The sequence below is a fragment of the Aquarana catesbeiana genome, linkage group LG03 (assembly GCF_042186555.1).
Source record: "Aquarana catesbeiana isolate 2022-GZ linkage group LG03, ASM4218655v1, whole genome shotgun sequence".
NCBI lineage: Eukaryota > Metazoa > Chordata > Amphibia > Anura > Ranidae > Aquarana > Aquarana catesbeiana.
The window spans coordinates 674,647,416-674,667,739 of record NC_133326.1 but is presented as its reverse complement, the minus strand read 5'-3'; the positions used below and the strand labels follow the sequence as shown (position 1 = coordinate 674,667,739).

General features: G+C 43.9%; 1 protein-coding gene across 3 annotated transcripts in view; it reads left to right on the top strand.

The window, feature by feature from the left end:
* LOC141133487 (NXPE family member 3-like) overlaps positions 1-20,324 on the top strand; it is a 110,858-nt gene that overhangs the window by 31,944 nt on the left and 58,590 nt on the right. For all 3 annotated transcript variants that reach the window (XM_073622884.1, XM_073622886.1, XM_073622883.1), the window contains exon 2: positions 15,687-16,181. In XM_073622884.1, the coding sequence (XP_073478985.1) occupies positions 15,687-16,181 (495 nt within the window). The remainder of the gene's footprint in view (positions 1-15,686; positions 16,182-20,324) is intronic.

Below are 20,324 nucleotides of genomic sequence, written 5' to 3'. Positions count from 1 at the left end.
CATCCCTCTCCCCCCCTTTTCCCTCTCCATCCCTCATTCATCTCAGACTCTAAACACACCCCCTTTGAGCCACGCCCATTTAAGACACGCCCGCTATTTCGCGTAAACCACGCCAACATTTTTTCGCCGCTCTGCATTTTTACTTTCGCACTATGCTATGCCTATAAACGCATGCCCCAGCCCCCCAATTATAATAAGACTCCGCCTACAGCCAAAAAAGTGTCCCTAAAATTTTTTTTTACAATGTTGGCAACTATGTAAGGGCCCATTCACAAGGGGTGCAAATAATGCATCTCCCATGCAGGGCTGTCGTTTATCAGCATGGGGGTACATAGGTGTTGTGCGCATCCCTCTGTCAGCGCCCCATTCATATTTACTGGGACATGAGGCTGCATGGACACAGCCTCTGTATCCTAATATAACATGCAGGTGCGGGTCCCAATAGAAGTGAATGGGATGCTGGCACAGTGATATGCACACAATGCCCTTACATCCCTGTGCGCACACGGTCACACAAAAGTTCGCTGAACTTCCGACCGTCAGGAACGCTGTGATGTACAACACTACGACGAACCGAAAAAATGAAGTTCAATGCTTCCGAGCATGCGTCGAATTGTCTCTGAGCATGCGTAGGAAATCTGCGCGTCGGAATTTGTACAGACGATCGCATTTTTGGGTAGGAACTTTTTCCGACCGAAAAATTGAGAACCTGCTCCCAATCTTTTGCTGGCTGGAATTCGGACAGCAAAAGTCCGATGGAGCATACACACGGTCGCATTTTCCGACCAAAAGCTCTCATCGGTCTTTTGCTGGCCGAATTTCTGATCGTGTGTACGGGGCATTAGTGAGCTCCCCAGGCATAAGAAAACAACAGGAGCTACTAATCTTGGCCATAGATGGATGGAAATTTAACTGGTCCAGCAAGGACCGGACAAGGTTCAATCCTTCTATAGTCATTCTTGCTAAAGAGACATCAATTTAATGATCGAATTCTCTAAAACCAGCAGAAATGTTTCCTTAGATTTGCAGCACCGACATAGATGTCTCAGCGGAAAGGATTCCCTCATCCACCTTAGTTGTATGGATTGGGGGGATCCATTCAGAAACTGACTGATAAAAAGAAAAAACGGATCCATCTATGGCCAGCCTCAAGCTTACCTTACCTTATACAATCCGATTGTACACTATCTTTTGGATCTACCACCAGTGCTAACAATGACAAATGTTTTTCCTGTTATCTTTATTCTCATCTATGCAGATTTGTTTGCCCAGGAGCTTTGTCTTTGAGTCCATTAACCACATGCCGACCAGCCCCTGCAGTTGAACTGCGGCAGAATGGCACGGCGGGGCGAAATGACGTTATGTAACGTCGCTTCGCCCTGTTGCCACTAGGGGGCGCGTGCGCGCCGCCTGCTCGCTTCCCGAGCCGATGCGAGAGACACAGAGAACCCGGCACTGTGTGTGTAAGCACACAGTTTCCGGTTCTCTGAGGGGAGAACTGACAGATCGCTGTATGAACACCGATCTGTTATCTTCCCTGCACAGTCCCCATCCCCCACAGTTAGAATCACTCCCTAGGACACACTTAACCCCTTCACTGCCCCCTAGTGTTAACCCCTTACCTGCCAGTGGCATTTTTACAGTAATCAGTGCATTTTTAATTGCACTGATCGCTGTATTAATGCCAATGGTCCCAAAAATGTGTCAAAAATTGTCCGACGTGTCCGCCATAATGTCGCAGTCCCAATAAAAATTGCAGATCGCCGCCATTACTAGTAAAAAAAAAAAATTATAATAAAAATGCTATTAATCTATTACCTACTTAGTAGACGCTATAACTTTTGCGCAAACCAATCAATATTTGCTTATTGCGATTTTTTTTTTTTTTTACCAAAAATATGTAGAAGAATACATATCAGCCTAAACTGAGGAAAAAAAATAGTTTTTTTTTTATATATTTTTGGGGGATATTTATTATAGCAAAAAGTCAAAAATATTGCGTTTTTTTTAAATTGGCGCTATTTTTTGTTTATAGCGCAAAAAATAAAAACTGCAGAGGTGATCAATTACCACCAAAAGAAAGCTCTATTTGTGGGAAAAAAAAGGACGTCAATTTTGTTTGGGTGCAACGGCGCATGACCGCGCAATTGTTAGTTAAAACGACGCAGTGCCGAATCGCAAAAAGTGCTCTGGTCAGGAAGGGGGTAAAATCTTCCTGGGCTGCATTTTAATCCAAATGGCAATGGTCAAGGTCTATGTCTTAGAACTTGTTCCCACCAGGTGCGGTGCAGGAAATCACATGGAACTACCCTTTTTTCTGAACCACACAAAAACGAGCTGCCTTCTGCTGATGTGTGCAGGTGCCATTAATTCTTAATGACACCCCCACACATCTAGCAAGTGTGCCTGTGTTCAGGGGTGCCAAAATGCAAGCTACTGCAGTACCATATGGTTTGGTGCTGCTCAATTTGAAAAATCGCGCCTTCAGTACTTTTTGAGTGTTCCTGCGCGTTTGGCAGCCCATTGAAATTAATGGGCTGCCTTAAATGTGCCATGCAGGAACACACGGGAAAGCGCAAAATCATGCACCTTTATGGTGTGTACAAGCCATAAAACTTGAGAAAGGGTGGGGTTGCCTGAAACTGTTCTTCCTGTACTAACCTTTATGCTGTTGCCCTTTGGAAAAAAAAGTTATTTTCAGCATACTATGACGTGCAGCATTTTCTAGGATATATATATATATATATATATATATATATATATATATATATATATATATATACACAGTATAAAACAAGTTTCCCCGCACACATCCCATATAAAAAGCGCAATGTAGGGAGAACACGCGTTGGTAAACATCAATTGCGCCATACTTGTGAGGTATCTTTAGGAACGGTGGAGTAAGGGCAATAATTCTAGCTCCATTGTTCATGGTTCAACTTTAGGCCCAATTTTGGGTACAATTTTATGAGTTGGCATGTTTAGTATCTAGTTGCTCGATGCAACCCAATCTTTTATATTTTCCCCCAAAAATTGGGTATAGTATTGTATCTGTTTGCACTAAAATTCATGTTTGTGTAATTTCTCCTGAAAATAAGCGTTTGATAAGTAACTGGGCAAATATCGTGTGACATAAAAAAATTCCAGCTACCACCATTTTTTTCAAGGTCTCTGATTTCAGAAAATATATACTTTTTTGGGGGTTTTACAGTAATTTGTAGCAAAAAAAAAAAAAAAAAAAAAAATGCAGATTAAAAATATAAATTGCCCTGCTAGGCAAGTGGTTAAAGATTGAAACTGCAGAAAAAAATATATTTAGAATACAGGCATACCCCACTTTTCAGTACACAATGGGGGTTATTTACTAAAGCTGGAAAGCGCAAAATCAGGCTCACTTCTGCATAGATACCAACTAGTTCCTTCTGTCAGATCTGCTGACCAAGAAGTCACAAGTAAACCTTTGATAAATATTCAGTAAACTGAGACTTGGTTTTGGGAACAAGTTCATAAAAAGGATGTTGCAGAACTATAGGAAGTGCAGAGAAGGGCAATGAAATGAATCAGATTGGAGGAAAGATTTACTGAGCAGAAATAATTCTCCCTTAAAGTATATGTGTGTATATATACCGGTATATATATATATATATATATATATATACACACACTATATTATCAAAAGTATTGGTACACCTGCCTTTACACGCACATGAACTTTAATGGCATCCCAGTTTTATGCCCTGTACACACGGTCGGATTTTCCGACGGAAAAAGTGCAACCGAATTGTGTTGTCAGAAATTCCGACCATGTGTGGGCTCCATCGGACTTTTTCCGTCGGAATTTCCGACACACAAAGTTTGAGAGCAGGCTATAAAATTTTCCGACAACAAAATTCGATCGGTTAAATTCCGATCGTGTGTGCACAAATCCGACGGACATAGTGCCACGCATGCTCAGAATAAATTAAGAGATGAACGCTATTGGCTACTGCCCCGTTTATAGTCCCGACGTACTTGTTTTACGTCACCGCGTTCAGAACGATGGGATTTTCCGACAACTTTGTGCGACCGTGTGTATGCAAGACAAGTTTGGCCCAAAATCCGTCGGAAAACTACTGACGGATTTTGTGGTCGGAATGTCCGATCGATTTCCGATCGTGTGTACAGGGCATAAGTCCGTAGGGTTCAATATTGAGTTGGTCCACCCTTTGAAGCTATAACAGCTTCAGCTCTTCTGGGAAGGCTGTCCACAAGGTTTAGGAGTGTGTCTATGGGAATGTTTGACCATTCTTCCAGAAGAGTATTTGTGAGGTCAGGCACTGATGTGGATGAGAAGGCCTGGCCCGCAGTCTCCGCTCTAATACACCTCATACGCTGTAAGTGTGAAGAGAGGAAAGCCGATAACTACCATTTCCTTGGTTACATGTGATCAGCAGTGATTGGACGCAGCTGTGTCATCTGCTCTTTACAGGGATTGGGGATGTGCCATGTCCCGTGGGTACACAAGCACGTCGAATGTGGGACAACATCATATGACATCATTCTAGAACAATAGAACCACCCCACAGCTGTCATCTCCATATACGGCAGGCGAGAGGTGGTTAATAAGACTGACCAAGACTACCTAATGTTTATGGACACAAAGGATATCATTAGTTGCTTCTACAGGCAAAAAACTCCTCTAGGAGCTTCGTTTTTTAAGCCCAGTGTGCATGGAGCCAAAAAGAAAATATGCAGCTGCTCATGCTTGCAGCCATGGAAAAAAATTATACCTCCCCCTCACAGTATTATGCCCCGTACACACGGTCGGATTTTCCGACGGAAAATGTGCGATCGGAGCGTGTTGTCGGAAATTTCCGACCGTGTGTGGGCTTCATCGGACTTTTTCCATCGGATTTTCCGACACACAAAGTTTGAGAGCAGGCTATAAAATTTTCCGACAACAAAATGCGTTGTCGGAATTTCCGATCGTGTGTACACAAATCCGACGCACAAAGTGCCACGCATGCTCAGAATAAATAAAGAGATGAAAGCTATTGGCTACTGCCGCGTTTATAGTCCCGACGTACGTGTTTTACGTCACCGCGTTCAGAATGATCGGATTTTCCGACAACTTTGTGTGACCGTGTGTATGCAAGACAAGTTTGAGGCAACATCTGTCGGAAAAAAATCCTAGGATTTTGTTGTCGGAATGTCCGAACAAAGTCCGACCGCGTGTAAAGGGCATAAGTGTGGTATTTACATATTAACTGCCCATTCGGCTGTAAAAAAAAAAAAGGCATTTATGAGGCAGTATGGTCTTCTGCAAACCTGGTGGCCACCACTCTACTGACCTCTGAAAAGGGGTGACCGTAGATGTGAACAGGCCCTGAGATTGTTTTGCCATGCATTCACATTGGCTTAAATAGAGGAATGATTGCAAAGCACAAATGTAGCTGACCTCAAAGTCCAATGCGCACCAACTTTTGTGATTCTTGCAGGGCTTGACACACAACTGCATGGAGTTTGCTGGCTTTCCCCGTGTATTCCTGGGGGCAACAAGAATTTTGCATTAAAGATATAGAAATTTGCAATAAACAAAATCCTAAATACTTTTTTTTTGTCATTTAGTTGCCATCCCAGCCTTGCGAAAAATGACTTGTCTACCATGACGCTTTACTTAAAAAAAAAAAAAGGATTTGTTATTCTGAAAATATCACTTTAACAACAAGTCTAGGAGATGCCCAGCTCCACCCGCTGTAGCCTGGTTTTGCCAGGCAGAGAGTAGAACTTGAGAGGTCATATGAAAGGAGGTGGTAGACCCTCCTAGATACAGTTCGCTACATCAGGCTACAATTGATCTTGGTAATGTGCCAGATAATTAAAATTTGTTGCTGCATTTTTATAGCACTGATCGCTGTATAAATGACAATGGTCCCAAAATAGAGTTAAAAATGTCCAATGTGTCCGCCATAATGTCGCAGTCCCGATAAAAATCGCAGATCGCCGCCATTACTAATAAAAAAAAATGAATAATAAAAATGCAATTAAAAATATCCCCTATTTTGTAGACGCTATAACTTTTGCGTCAACCAATCAATATACGCTTATTGCGATTTTTTTTTTACCAAAAATATGTAGAAGAATACGTATCGGCCTAAACTGAGGAAAAAAATTGTTTTTTTATATATTTTTGGGGGATATTTATAATAGCAAAAAGTAAAAAACAATGGGTTTTTTTTTTCAAAATTGTCGTTCTTTTTTTGTTTATAGCGCAAAAAATAAAAACCGCAGAGGTGATCAAATACCACCAAAAGAAATCTCTATTTGTGGGAAAAAAAAGGACATCAATTTTGTTTGGGTACAACATCGCACGACTGCGCAATTGTCAGTTAAAGCGACGCAGTGCTGAATCGCAAAAAGTGCTCTGGTCAGGAGGGGGGTGAATCCTTCCGGGGCTGAAGTGGTTAATTGTCCTGATCACCAGTGTCACCGGGAATGAAACGGAGCTCACATTGGTCCGACATACTCTCCGACTTCAAGAGCCCAAGTCGCATGACATGTCAAAATCAATGGTTCCCTATCAGAGTCTAAACTGGTCCGACTTGTGTCTGTCCAACTTCGAAAAAGGTTCCTGCACTACTCTGGTTCGTCTTGGGCACGATTTTAGCATATGGTTTTGAATGTATATCACATCCAAGTCAGATCATCATCTTAACTGATCCGATCTGTGGCATGCATCACTGGATGTCACAAAGGGACAGGGTCTCCGGGTGACGTCACCGGATGGCCATGCCCCATAGCTATATAAGAACTGCCAGACAACAGAGCTGACACAATGGCGGGAGCCAGCGTCGGCGGAGGACTGTTTTATTTTTGCGGGTTGGCAACGGCAGAAGACACCACCGAAGGGAGAACACATCTGTGGAGGGAGAAGACCGGTGGAAGAAGACATCATAGGAGGGAGAAGACATCAGTGGAGGGAAAGAACCGGAGGAAGAAGACAGCGGTGGCGGAACCAGAGAAAGAAGACACGTCGGAGCTATGACAGGGGACATTCACTGTGTCTGTCATTTTTTTCTTATTGACACTATTTTTGGTGAATGAGTAGGGGTACAATGTACCCCATACTCATTTATATGGGGTGGGGCAGACCCCCACAACCACCGCACAGGGTTGTCGGGAAGAGGCCCTTGTCCCCATCTACATGGGGACAATGTGCTTTGGGGTGGGGGGGTGCATAGCCTCCCTGCCCCAAAGCACCCACCCCCCATGTTGAGGGCATGTGGCCTGGTATGGTCCAGGAGGGTGGACCGCTCGCTTGCCCCCCACCCCCCTTTCATGACCTACCGACTGCATGCTCAGATAAGGGTCTGGTATGGATTTTGGGGGGACCCCACACTGTTTAAAAAAAATAAAAAATTGGGCATTGGATTTCCCCTCAAAATCCATACCAGACTGGTATGGTCTTGGAAAGGGACCCCACGCATTTTTTTTAAATTTTGGTGTGGGGTTCCCTTTCAAGATCCATACCAGACTAAAAGGGCCTGGTATGTATTGGGGGGGGGGGGGCACGTAATTTGTTTTTGTTATTTCCCCTATACCAGAAGCAAAGGAATTGTTTTGATTAGTCACAGGACAAGTCGCAATCATCTCAAAGTCGGATCAAAGTTGGATCCCGTTCATTGAAGTCGCATGAAAGTCGGACATAAAGTCGAAGGGCAAAGTTAGAACGGAAGTCGTGCAACTTCCGTGGCAGGGCAGTGTGAACCCGGCCTAAAGGAAAGGAAGTAAAAGGAAATCTCCCTAATTAGACAGAGATGGCAAAAAAACCTGACAGTGGGCTCCACTACTTTTTCCAAAAAGAAAAAAAAATGGTTTTGCATTATATATATACTTTATGATGAGTCAGATTTTTTTTTATAAACCCATATTTTTTTAAGTTTATTTATTTTACTGTTTACTGTATAAATTCTTTATTTTGTGTAGCAGGACCCCTGTTGGGGCTGCTGGTGATTGTGGTCAATCTCTCATTCTGCACAGACAGGCACAGACATACAGCAGTCAAGAAATAGTCCTTGTACTTTATTTATTTATTTTTTTATTGAGGGGATTATAAATTGGATGAGGATTGGGTAAATATGGGATGTCCACTTCATCAATAAGAATTCTTCAGGGACACAACTATATATGTCTGGTATATACACAATTCTTGACTTCTACCTCCAGCACAAACTTGCTTGTAGGACTACAACTCCCAGGACCAGCTAGCACTCTGGTTGGGGCCTTACACTGGCTCAGCCAGGCCCAAAGCAAATGCCCTTTGCAGGCAGGGACCGCAGGCCCCTATGGTGCAGCAAAAAATGGTAGCATTTCTTAGTGCTAGCTGTCCCACATGTGGCTACTGCTCCCAGTACACTTCTTAAAGGGGTTGTAAACCCTCATGTTTTTTTACCTTAATGCATACTATGAATAAAAACCTGTCAGTGACCCGCCCCCCCCGTTTTACTTACCTGAACCCTCGAACCTCACCCGGCGGGGACGCGCTGCCTCTCTGCCTGGGGTTCTCGGCTCTTGATTGGAAAGATTAATAGCAGCGCAGCCATTGGCTCCCGCTGCTGTCAGTCAAATCCAATGAAGTGAGCACCGGGGGGCAGGGCCCGAGTCCTGCATTCTGTGTCTATGGACGCCGAATGTTGGACTCCGGAGCGCTCCCGCAAGGTAACCCCCTTGGGGAAGTGCTTCTCTGAGGGGATTATTAGATGCGGGGAGGAGCCGTGAGAGCCGCCGGGGGACCCCAGAAGAGCAGGTTCGGGGCCACTCTGTGCAAAATGAGCTGCACAGTGGAGGGAAGTATAACATGTTTGTTATTTTTTATAATTTACCTTTTACAATCACTTTAAGGTCCTGCAAGCCCTCCTGGCTGCAGCTGCCTCTTGCCACTGACCGTGCCACCACAGTCCTCCTTACGGGCTCTGCACCCATCCCAGTGCTCTTAGGCTTGCCTCCCAGTCATCTCAGGCTTGCCTCCCAGTCCTCTCAGGCTTGCCTCCCAGTCATCTCAGGCTTGCCTCCCAGTCCTCTCAGGCTTGCCTCCCAGTCCTCTCAGGCTTGCTCCCAGTCCTCTTAGGCTTGCCTCCCAGTCCTCTCAGGCTTGCCTCCCAGTCCTCTCAGGCTTGCCTCCCAGTCCTCTCAGGCTTGCCTCCCAGTCCTCTCAGGCGTGCCACTGTGTGTCACTCACCACCTCCCTTGGCTGTTCCCTGTTCCTCCTGGAGGCTTGCCTGGCAGTGGCCCGCTGTCCTCTCCTTGCTCCTATGCCTCCTGTCCAGGACACCTCATGTGGCTTAAGAGGATCCTGTCCACGCCTGAGCCCAGGCCCAAGGTCACCCCCCCGACTGGGGAGCTCCCTCAAAGGCCACGACAACCTAACACTACATCTCCAGCTTCCACCCGATTAACTCCTCCCCAGCTGGGCTGACCCTGAGTATGTGAGGGGGCCTGCCCCCTGCCAATCCAAGTTGGGGATTGGTAAGGGCCCTCAGAATACTCTAGACAGCTCCACCTCACCTCCCCTCCCATTCTTCTCGAAGGCACCAGAACATTCGAGAAGAAGAGGGGCGGTCTCAGTAATGCTGCCTGTGAGTCATCCAGCTCTCCCTGGATTTCTGCCAACCCAGGACAAAACAGACAGGGTTGGCTGACAGCCAAGCCTGCATAAATGTACCTACACTAAAAAAAACTATTTCCACTTCTAGCACTTCATATACTACAGGGTGCCTTCTGGATGCTGTTGTCACTTCATTCAATTTTTTTTGTTTTAACCAGTTCAGCCCTTTGGGGATACTATGTACGTCCAAAGAGTGAACCTTTGATTACAAGCTGATGGCTGCAGTACAGCTAGTGACCGGCTTCAAAGTGAAAGTGATGCGGCAGCTACATAGCGGCCGCCCTCCTCCCGTGGTTCCCTGGCTGTCCCGTGCTTACCGATACCTGGGAACACATCCATTAGGAGGGGGAGAGAGACTGCAGTGAGACCGAGGCAAATCCATGCCTCGATCTCACATGCAAACAATGAAACCGGAAGTGATGTCACTTCCGGTTTCATATGCATCATATGCATCATTCCTGGCCAGTACAGCCAGGAGACACATCTAACCAAGCCGATCTGTACTTGGTTAGATGGTGTGACAGGCAGGGGAAACATTGGGGTCTAATAGCCCCTAATGTCTTCATAAAGAGTACCTGTCACCTGCCCAATGCTATCACATAGGGGTTTATTAACCCCTTGTTAACCGCTTCCCGACCGCCTCACGCAGATATACTGCGGCAGAAGGGCACGTACAGGCAGGTTAACGTACCTGTACATTGCCCTTTAAGAGGCGGTTTGCGCGCACACCCGCTGGGAGCTCCATGACTGCGATCGTCTCACGGTGAGAAAGAATGGGGAGATGCTAATGTAAACAAGCATCTCCCCGTTCGGCCTAATGACACTGTCACTGATCACTGCTCCCTGTAATCGGTAACGGTGATCAGTGATGTGTCACACACAGCCCCTCCTCCCCACAGTTAGAATCACTCCCTAGGACACACTTAACCCCCACAGCGCCACCTAGTGGTTAACCCCTTCACTGCCAGGCACATTTACACAGCAAATAATGCATTTTTAATTGCACTGATCGCTGTATAAATGTGAATGGTCCCAAAATCGCGCCAAAAGTGTCCAATGTGTCCGCCATAATGTCGCAGTGGCGATAAAAATCGCTGATCGCCGCCATTACTAATAAAAAACAAATTATCAATAAAAATGCCATAAAACTATCCCCTATTTTGTAGACGCTATAACTTGTGCGCAAACCAATAAACGCTTATTGTGATTTTTTTTTTTAACAAAAATATGTCGAAGAATACGTTTTGGCCTAAACTGAGGAGAAAAAAAAAATGTTATATATTTTTTGGGGATATTTATTATAGCAAAAAGTAAAAAATAATGCAACATCAATGGGACTGCAGGCAAGGGGATGCACAGAACTGTGCATCCCCATGCGGGTAAACATGGCCCTCCATGGATTTATGATTTAGTACATCTTGTATGAACGAGGCCTTTTATATTTGCTTAGAGTTCAAATGTAAATGAACCCATGCTGTGTTTACACTTTTCCATCATGGCAATCCTGCTACATCAACATTTTTTACATCAAGGCTTATTTTTGTATTCCCCTCTGGACCTCTTATCTCATGGGGCATTTCCTATTTTGTTGTCATGAACGATAAAAATGAGTGGACTGTTATCTGGTGGTTTTGTGGGATTTCCTCTTGTTGAGCTTAAAGTACAATTGTGGTGTAACATTCAAAAAAATATGTGCTGTAACCTCTCTCTTCTCTTCCTGCCAAGTCTCAGAAATGTTATGAAGCTAAAAACACGCTCAGCCTTCTTTTTTTTTTTAGCTTCTGGGCACTTTTACCCTCTTCCTGCCCAGGCCAATTTTCAGCTTTCAGTGCTATCACATTTTGAATGAGAATTGCGCAGTCATGCAGCACTGTACCCATATGAAATGATTATCATTTTTTTCACACAAATAGAGCTTAATTTTGGTGGTATTTATTCACTGCTGGGTTTTTTTAATTTTTGCTAAATAAATGAATAAAGGCCGAAAATTTAAAAAAAAAACTTTTTTATAGTTTGTTATAAAATTGTGCAAACAGGTAATTTTTCTCCTTAACTGATGTGCACTGGTGAGGCTGCTCTGATGGGCAATGGTGGCGCGGCACTGATGGGCATTCATAGGCTGCACTGATGGGCACACTGATAGGTTGCACTGATAGGCAGCACTAATGGGCACTGATGGGAACTGATAGGTGGGCACTGATGAGGAGGCACTGATGAGGCTGCACTGATAGGCAGCACTAATGGGCACCGATAGGTGCCACTGATGGGCACTGATATGCTGAACTGATGGGCACTGATAGGCTGCACTAATGGGAACTGATAGGTGCCACTGATTGGCACTGATAGGTTGCACTGGTGGGCACTGATGAGGCTGCACTGATAGGTCGCATTACTGGGCACTGGTAGGTGGAACTGATGGGCACTGATATGCTGCACTGATGGGCACTGATAGGCTGCACTAATGGGAACTGATAGGTGCCACTGATCGGCACTGATAGGCTGCACTGGTGGGCACTGATGAAGAGGCACTGATGAGGCTGCACTGATAGGTGGTATTAATGGACACTGATAGGTGGCACTGATGGTCACTGATATGCTGCACTGATAGGCTGCACTAATGGGAACTGATAGGTGCCACTGATCGGCACTGATAGGCTGCACTGGTGGGCACTGATGAGGAGGCACTGATGAGGCTGCACTGATAGGTGGCACTAATGGGCACTGATAGGTGGCACTGATGGGCACTGATAGGTGGAACTGATGGGCACTGATATGCTGCACTGATAGGCTGCACTAATGGGAACTGATAGGTGCCACTGATCGGCACTGATAGGCTGCACTGGTGGGCACTGATGAGGAGGCACTGATGAGGCTGCACTGATAGGTGGTATTAATGGACACTGATAGGTGGCACTGATGGTCACTGATATGCTGCACTGATGGGCACTGATAGGCTGCACTAATGGGAACTGATAGGTGCCACTGATTGGCACTGATAGGCTGCACTGATGAGGAGGCACTGATGAGGCTGCACTGATAGGTGGCACTAATGGGCACTGATAGGTGGCACTGATAGATGGCACTGATGGGCACTGATAGGTGGAACTGATGGGCACTGATATGCTGCACTGATGGGCACTGATAGGCTGCACTAATGGGAACTAATAGGTGCCACTGATCGGCACTGATAGGCTGCACTGGTGGGCACTGATGAGGAGGCACTGATGAGGCTGCACTGATAGGTGGTATTAATGGACACTGATAGGTGGCACTGATGGTCACTGATATGCTGCACTGATGGGCACTGATAGGCTGCACTAATAGGAACTGATAGGTGCCACTGATTGGCACTGATAGGCTGCACTGATGAGGAGGCACTGATGAGGCTGCACTGATAGGTGGCACTAATGGGCACTGATAGGTGGCACTGATAGGTGGCACTGATGGGCACTGATAGGTGGCACTGATGGGCACTGATAGGTGGCACTGATGGGTACTGATAGACAGCACTGATGGGCACTGATAGGCGACACTGATAGGTAAAAGCGAGGAGGGGGCACTTATTGACAGGCACTGGTGGATACTGTGATGGGCACTGATTGGCAGCACTGGTGGATACTGATTGACAGCAATGATGGGCACTGTTGGAGCTGCACTGATAATTAGTGCCCTGATTATCAGTGTACATATCCCACAGAAACCTGTTATTGGTTCTCTTCTCCCTTCATCACGCTGTCAGCTTAGGAAAGGAGTGCTGATAACCTCTAAAGAACTGCTTTAAATAAGATAAACAGTCCAAAAACTTAAAGTCTTTTGAATCGTGTGTCTAACTAATCCTAAAAGCGTGACCTTCACCTTCCCCTGTAGGCACACTTTCACCTTGAACTATGGATCTTTAAATTATAAAAGGACAAATAACAGCACTTCCTGGTTAAGCTAGGATTAGCTATTAAAGTGGTGTTCCACCCCAAAAAAAAAAATGCATGGATGTGCCTAAAATTTTTTTTTTAAAAATTTGGAATTTTTTTTTTTTTTTACTCACCTCTAAATGCCTGTTGCTAGGGGGTCCCTCGTAGTCTGCCTCTTTCAGTGCCTGGGCTGGTGACATCACTTCCCCTCGGCACAGGAAGGGCTCAGCTCTGCTCCCTCCCTCTTGTCAATCATCTGGGTCCCATTACAGGTCCCAGATGACTGAGCGGCCAATCACGGCGCGCGGCGCCGCTCGCACATGCGCAGTGGGTGCCAGGCTGTGAAGCCACAGCCCGGCGCCCACAGTTGCAATGCCGGTGCTGCCGAACGGAGGGGGAGACGAGCGGGGCTTCGATCCCCCGCATTGCTGGACCCTGGGACAGGTAAGTGTCCAATTAAATGTTAGCAGCTGCAGTATTTGTAACTGCTGACTTTTAATTTTTTTTTTTTTTAAATGGGAACCCCACTTTAACCAGCAACCACTCCTGGATCCAATCCTTTCGTGGAAGGTAAAACGCAAAGAAAGCAAAAAATCTCCATTGTATTTTCGGTAAATAAACCCTTTTTTTTTTTTCAAACACCATGATGAGCTTCGATCTGCATATGATGTCAGATAAAGCAACCTGACAAGTATAAAAAAGTATTTTTTAGGCCCGATCAACTCCTTCCTCCTCTTCTCTCCTTAACAATTTTTTTTTCTGGTGATTTTTTTTTCTTTATCTAATCATTCTTTAAACTTTTTTATTCATTTTCTTAATTTTTATAGTGTCATATTAAACATGGTGCAAAATTGAAAAAAAAACAAACATTTATTTTGCTTGTAATTACCTTTGCAATGCTTTATACCAGAATTAATATTTTAGCGTCATTTTAAAAAGGACAAATTGTAGAATACAATTTTTTTTTCTAGTTTTGCTACTTTTTTGTCTATGGATTGCATAAAAAATTATTGTTGCAAGACAGCATCTCCAGAAGAAAACCTAGAAAAAAGATATACAGTAAAACCTTGGATTGTGAGCATAATTCGTTCCGGAAACATGCTTGTAATCCAAAGCACTTGTATATCAAAGCAAATTTCCCCATAAGAAATAATGGAAACTCAAATGATTTGTTCCGCAACCATTTATTCATAGGTTCTTCAGTTTATAGTCCAAATAAAAAGATTATAGTAAAATATAAAATGTCCATCCACTAATGGCAGCCTCCACAAGGGGATTATAAATAAAATCCAGCAGGAGCCACGGAGTATAAAAGAGAAGAGAGGCTCCTCTAAGTGTAGCAATAAGTTGCTAAATGTTGTACTTTCATTAAATGTAACCATATTGCTACACTTAGAGGCGCCTTTCTTCTCTTTTATACTCAGTTGTAATATGACGCTACTCTTATATCAAGACATCGCTTGTATATCAAGTCAAATTTTATTTAAAAATTTTGCTTTTCTTGCAAAACGCTCTCAAACCAAGAAACTCTCAAACCAAGGTTTTACTGTATGTATTACTTGTAGTCAGAGTCTTCGAGTGGGAAATGCGATACTCCTAAGAACCAAAGCCTGAGGTGTGCCATGGCCTAACTGGTCAGTATGCCTGAAAAGAGGGCATACCCTGAATGTAAAATAAGAAAGAATACTATGAGTATGTAAGAAGGCTGGGGGAAACGGGTGGGTGGGAACCCAGAACCTCCGACAACCCGCCCCTGACAGAGGAGGAGGGTTAAATAGCCCTCTCAAACTCCTCCCACAAATACAGGCTAGCCTCTGGCCAGCCTTACACTTAGTCCTTTGAAGCAATGGAAATGTTAATGCCAATTAAACAGGCTTATAACAGAAATGTAAAAATTGCTATGGCCCATAGAAAGTATACTAGTGTGAGTGTTGAACTAGTTAAATAAAATGAAAGGAATTGATCAAATCTGGAGCAGCTGTGCATGGCAACCAATCAGCTTCTAGCTTTGATTTTCAAATCTTAACTGAACAAACTAAAGATAGAAGCTGATTCTGTCCACTCCAGTTCTTATAAGTTATCCCAATCAAGTGTCTTACAGTAATTATTCGTAAAGTAATTATTTATATTTTTAGTTTACTTTCAGCTTCCTAAGAACTGTTTTTTCGGTGAAGTACAGTCCACCATCCCCCAAGAAGTACACGTGCCCTACAGATGCTATGGCTAGCATTAACCCAAACTTCACAGATTTCCTCAAACTGATTGAGTGGCCAGAGCCGTCATCAACAGTAAAACACTTCAATTTTTCAACTGACCCAAGGAAGTGTGGCTACCGTCTCCTGAATCCTCGAGGCACTTACAAGGTTGGAGAGATTTTGAAGGTGGAAATCACAGCTCGGGATCGGAATGGTCGTCTGAAGGAATATGGTGGAGATTTTTTCCAGGCCAAGCTGCATTCTCCTGAACTAAGGGCTGGAGTTACTGGCCAAGTAAGGGACTACGGCAATGGTAGCTACCTGGCTACCTTTCTTCTGCCATGGACAGGGTTGGCAGAAGTTCACATCCGGCTCATTCACTCCAGTGAAGCTGTGGATATTCTGAAGAAGAAGAGGGAATGCTATCCAGAAAAAGTGAATAAGTATAAGAAATATGCAGGATAATGTTTGTTTGTAGTGAAGGGTGTTCCTGTTTTGAGATACACTATACACCCAAATATTTATGGGCATCTGACCATCACACCTACTAAATAGTCAAAAGCATGTAGACGCCCCTCCAAATGATTGCGTTCAAGGGTTTCCAGTAAAGAGTACTGTTAATATTAGAGCATACAAAGACATTTTAGACCATTGTGCACTTCCATCCTTGTGGTCCCAGTTTGGGGAAGGCTATTTTCTGTTCAAGAATGGCTGTGGGGGTTATTCACTAAAACTGGAGAGTGCAAAATCTGGTGCAGCTTCGGATAGAAACCAATCAGATTCCAGGTTTTATTGTCAATGCTTAGTTACGAGCTGATTGGCTACCATGCATGGCTGCACCAGATTCTGAATGTTCCAGTTCTAGTAAATCTGCCCCAGAGCCTTTCTGCACAACGCTAGCTTATTAAAGCCATGGTTTGATGATGAGTTTGGGGTGGAGGAGTGTGAGTGGGCTCCAGTGAGTGCTGGAGGGGCAGAGAAGAGAGCCGGTGACAGACAGTCACGACTCTCTGCTCAGAGCGAAGGGGGGAACTGAGCAATCAGCGGTGTTTGATTGCTCAGTTCTCAGTGCAGAGCTGGCAGCGGACAGATGCAGCATCAGATCAATGCTGCATCCACCTAGGTGAGTATAATTTTTTTTTTAAAGTCCATACTTCTCTTTTAAGGACCATAGTTGTGGATAGGGAATGTCCAACAAGCTCATATAGGTGCGATGGCCAGATATCCACCAACGTTTGACTTAAAAAGCGTAATGACAATGCTGATGCTTAGAGGGACTGTCAGCAACACTGATTGTAAATTGAATCATCCTAGTCATCCAACCAGGTAAAAGCAGCTTCCAGCTGCTAGGGTACCCAGAAAGACGTAAGCCTAGTACACACTATCAGTTTTTTTTTGTTCAACCCATTGGGCTGAACGAAAAAAAAAAACCTAGAGTTTGGGAGGAGGTCCTGTACTAACAATCCAATGTTAGTAGAGCGATCTCCCCGCTGAGCTATTTTGTTCTGACAGGGTAAAGCCCCCCAACCCCACCAGAACACACCGCTCAGCGTGCACTCAGCCATTGGCTGAGAGCATTGATCGGATGCCGATCGGCATAACTTTATTTGGTCATGCCCCATCGACAGAAGCTGGATGTTCGGCCGGCTTCTGATGGACTGGCTGCCATGCACAAGGGGCCAAATGTCTGCCGGTTTCTATTGAAACGGTCTATGTTGGCCTATGTGTATGGGGCTTTAGACTAGCTTGGTATGATGGAACTCCATCCTTGGAAACCCTTTACTTGCACTTGGTTTGGGAGTTTGGAGCTGTATCCTTCAATAGTGCAGGTCTGGTTTTACAACCCCACCTTCCACCTTAAGCGGTGTTCTGGCCCCTCATGAAAAAATTAAAAGTCAGCAGATACAAATACTGTATCCAGTTCAGCCTGTGTAGGTGCACATGTCTCAGTGTCTATAATTATTTCCCTGTCTGTTGTGTTCTTTAAGATGCACATCCAACAGTCTCTTAAAAATATCCATAGTCCCAGCAGCCACCACCAATGGTGGAAGAGGGTTCCACATCCTTATTGTCCTGACAGTGAAAACCCCCTTGTGCAGTTTAAGGTAAACAGCTTCTCCTCCAATCTCATAGTGTGTCCCCATGTCCTCTTACACTCCTTGAGACTGAATAGTTTTTTCCTATGCTGGGATCGCCATTGAGGTATTTGTAAATCTCTATCATATCTCCTCTCTAAGCACCGTAATCAAGGTCCTCCAGTCCCCTTATTAGTTTTGTTGCCCTTCTTTGGACTCTCTCCAGTTTCAGCACATCCCTTCTGAAAACCGGTGACCAGAACTGGACAGAATACTCGAGATGTGGTCTAACCAGAGTTTTATAAGCTCCATGCAGTGCCTACCATGAAATGTGCTGTACACACCATTTCATGTGCCGTGCATTGCCCACCATGTCATGTGCTGTGCAGTACCCACAATGGAATGTGCTGTGCAGTACCCACAATGGAATGTGCTGTGCAGTACCCACAATGGAACGTGCTGTGCAGTACCCACAATGGAACGTGCTGTGCAGTGCTTACCATGTCATGTGCTGTGTCCACCATTTAATGTGCTGTGCCCACCATGTAATGTGCTGTGCTGTGTCATGCAGTGCCCACCATGTCACGTGCAGTGCCCACCAAATCATGTGCAGTGCCATGCAGTGCCTACCTGTTAGAATATCAGAATTTATGAATGGTTGAGTTCTTGTGATAATTGAATTATACATATATATATAAATATATATATATCTTCTATGTATGGAAAAGGTGAAGTTATATAGGTTTTTATACTCATAAAAGTTTATGCTGGTATAGGCTTCGTATGCATTTCTTGGGAGAGATTAATCTCACATATGGATACAATTTAGTGTCGACCAATTCACCTCCCCCTTCGTAAGAGATAAAGTTACAATCTTTTCCAAAGACACAAAGTTTGAGTATGTTAAGAATAAGCTGTTTCTTTACATTATTATATTTCTTGATTAGGATATTAATAACACTGCATTTTAAATATATGTATACTAATATGTAGGATTTTATATGTTTAAAGGAAATGTATATATTGTAAGTTAAATGATTCTTAAATGATAGCTATTCTCACATAGTTCATAGTCCCACCCTTAGGAATGTTGGAGGGACTGAATTTCCCGGTCTTTTCTATGGTACTATAAGTATAATGAAGCTTTTTGGGCCAGGCCCTTTGGAAAAAGGTGGGGGTTAATTGAAGGAGTACAGACAGACTGTGGGGGAAGACACTCATGCACGGCAGTTCTCCATGAAGACACACACACAGACAACACACACACAGATCTCAAGACATCGAAGCTTTTACACACAGACATATCTGATTTAAATTTCATTTTAAGAATAATCTATTTTTGTATACTACATTTTCACATTGTTTTTGTAACATTTTGCTAATTGATCATTAAATCAATTTTGGAGGTTTTACACGAGAACTTAACAGATTTTTCTTGGAACTTTTCTCATCAATATGAATTATTGAAATACAGTTATTAATATAGTAACAACCCGAATTTTACACTACCATGTCATGTGGTGTCGTGCAGTGCCCACCATGTCATGTGCTTTGCAGTGCCCACCAAATAATATGCTGTGCCCATCATGTAATATGTTGTGCAGTGCCCACTATGTAATGTGCTCAGCTGTGCCTGCCATGTCATGTGCTGTGCCCACCATATAAGTTGCTGTGCCCACCGTGTGCATGTGCTGTGTGTTGCCCACCATGTAATGTGCTGTGTTGTGCAGTACCAATCATGTAATGTGCTGTATCCATGTATCCACCATGTAATGTGCTGTGCCCACCATGTAATGTACTGTGCTTTGCCCCCCCCCCCATGTAACATACTCTGCTGTGCCACCCATGTAATGCAGTGTGCTATTACCCCCTGTTAGGGAAACAACAGTGAAGACTAAACTTGTGCACAACGGAAAATTTTGTTTAGTTTCGGTTCATTGTCATTCATAAAATACATAATTTTGTTCTGTTATATTCGGTATGTTACGGTAATACGTTTTCGGATAATTCGTTATTATTCGTAGAGTGTCGATATTCGTTATACTGAATCTCAAATCATGTCGAATTAATTAGTTATATGCCCTATAATTTCGTTTGTATTCGTTGAAATTCGATATCTATGTATATATATATATATATTCGTGATAATGATTCTTAGTTTGGAAAGTCGTTTGTTTATTGAATCTTTTAACACACACAATGACAATATCTCTTCTCCTCTGCTCAAATACAATACAACACCCTTCTCACTCAGTTCTCAGGAATGCACTTTGCCAGTAATCCAACCTCCAGCACAAAATTAATCAGCTGATTGGATTGTGAGATTTACTTTGTGTTGACCTTTTGTTTCATTAGACCTTTAATGAATTACCGAATCATGTCAAATTCATTTGTTATATCCGCTATAATTTCTTTCGTATTCGTTGAAATTTGTTATTTTTTTATTCAGACATTCGGATGCATCCGAATGTCCGAAAGATGCAAAATTCGGCCGAATTTCGAT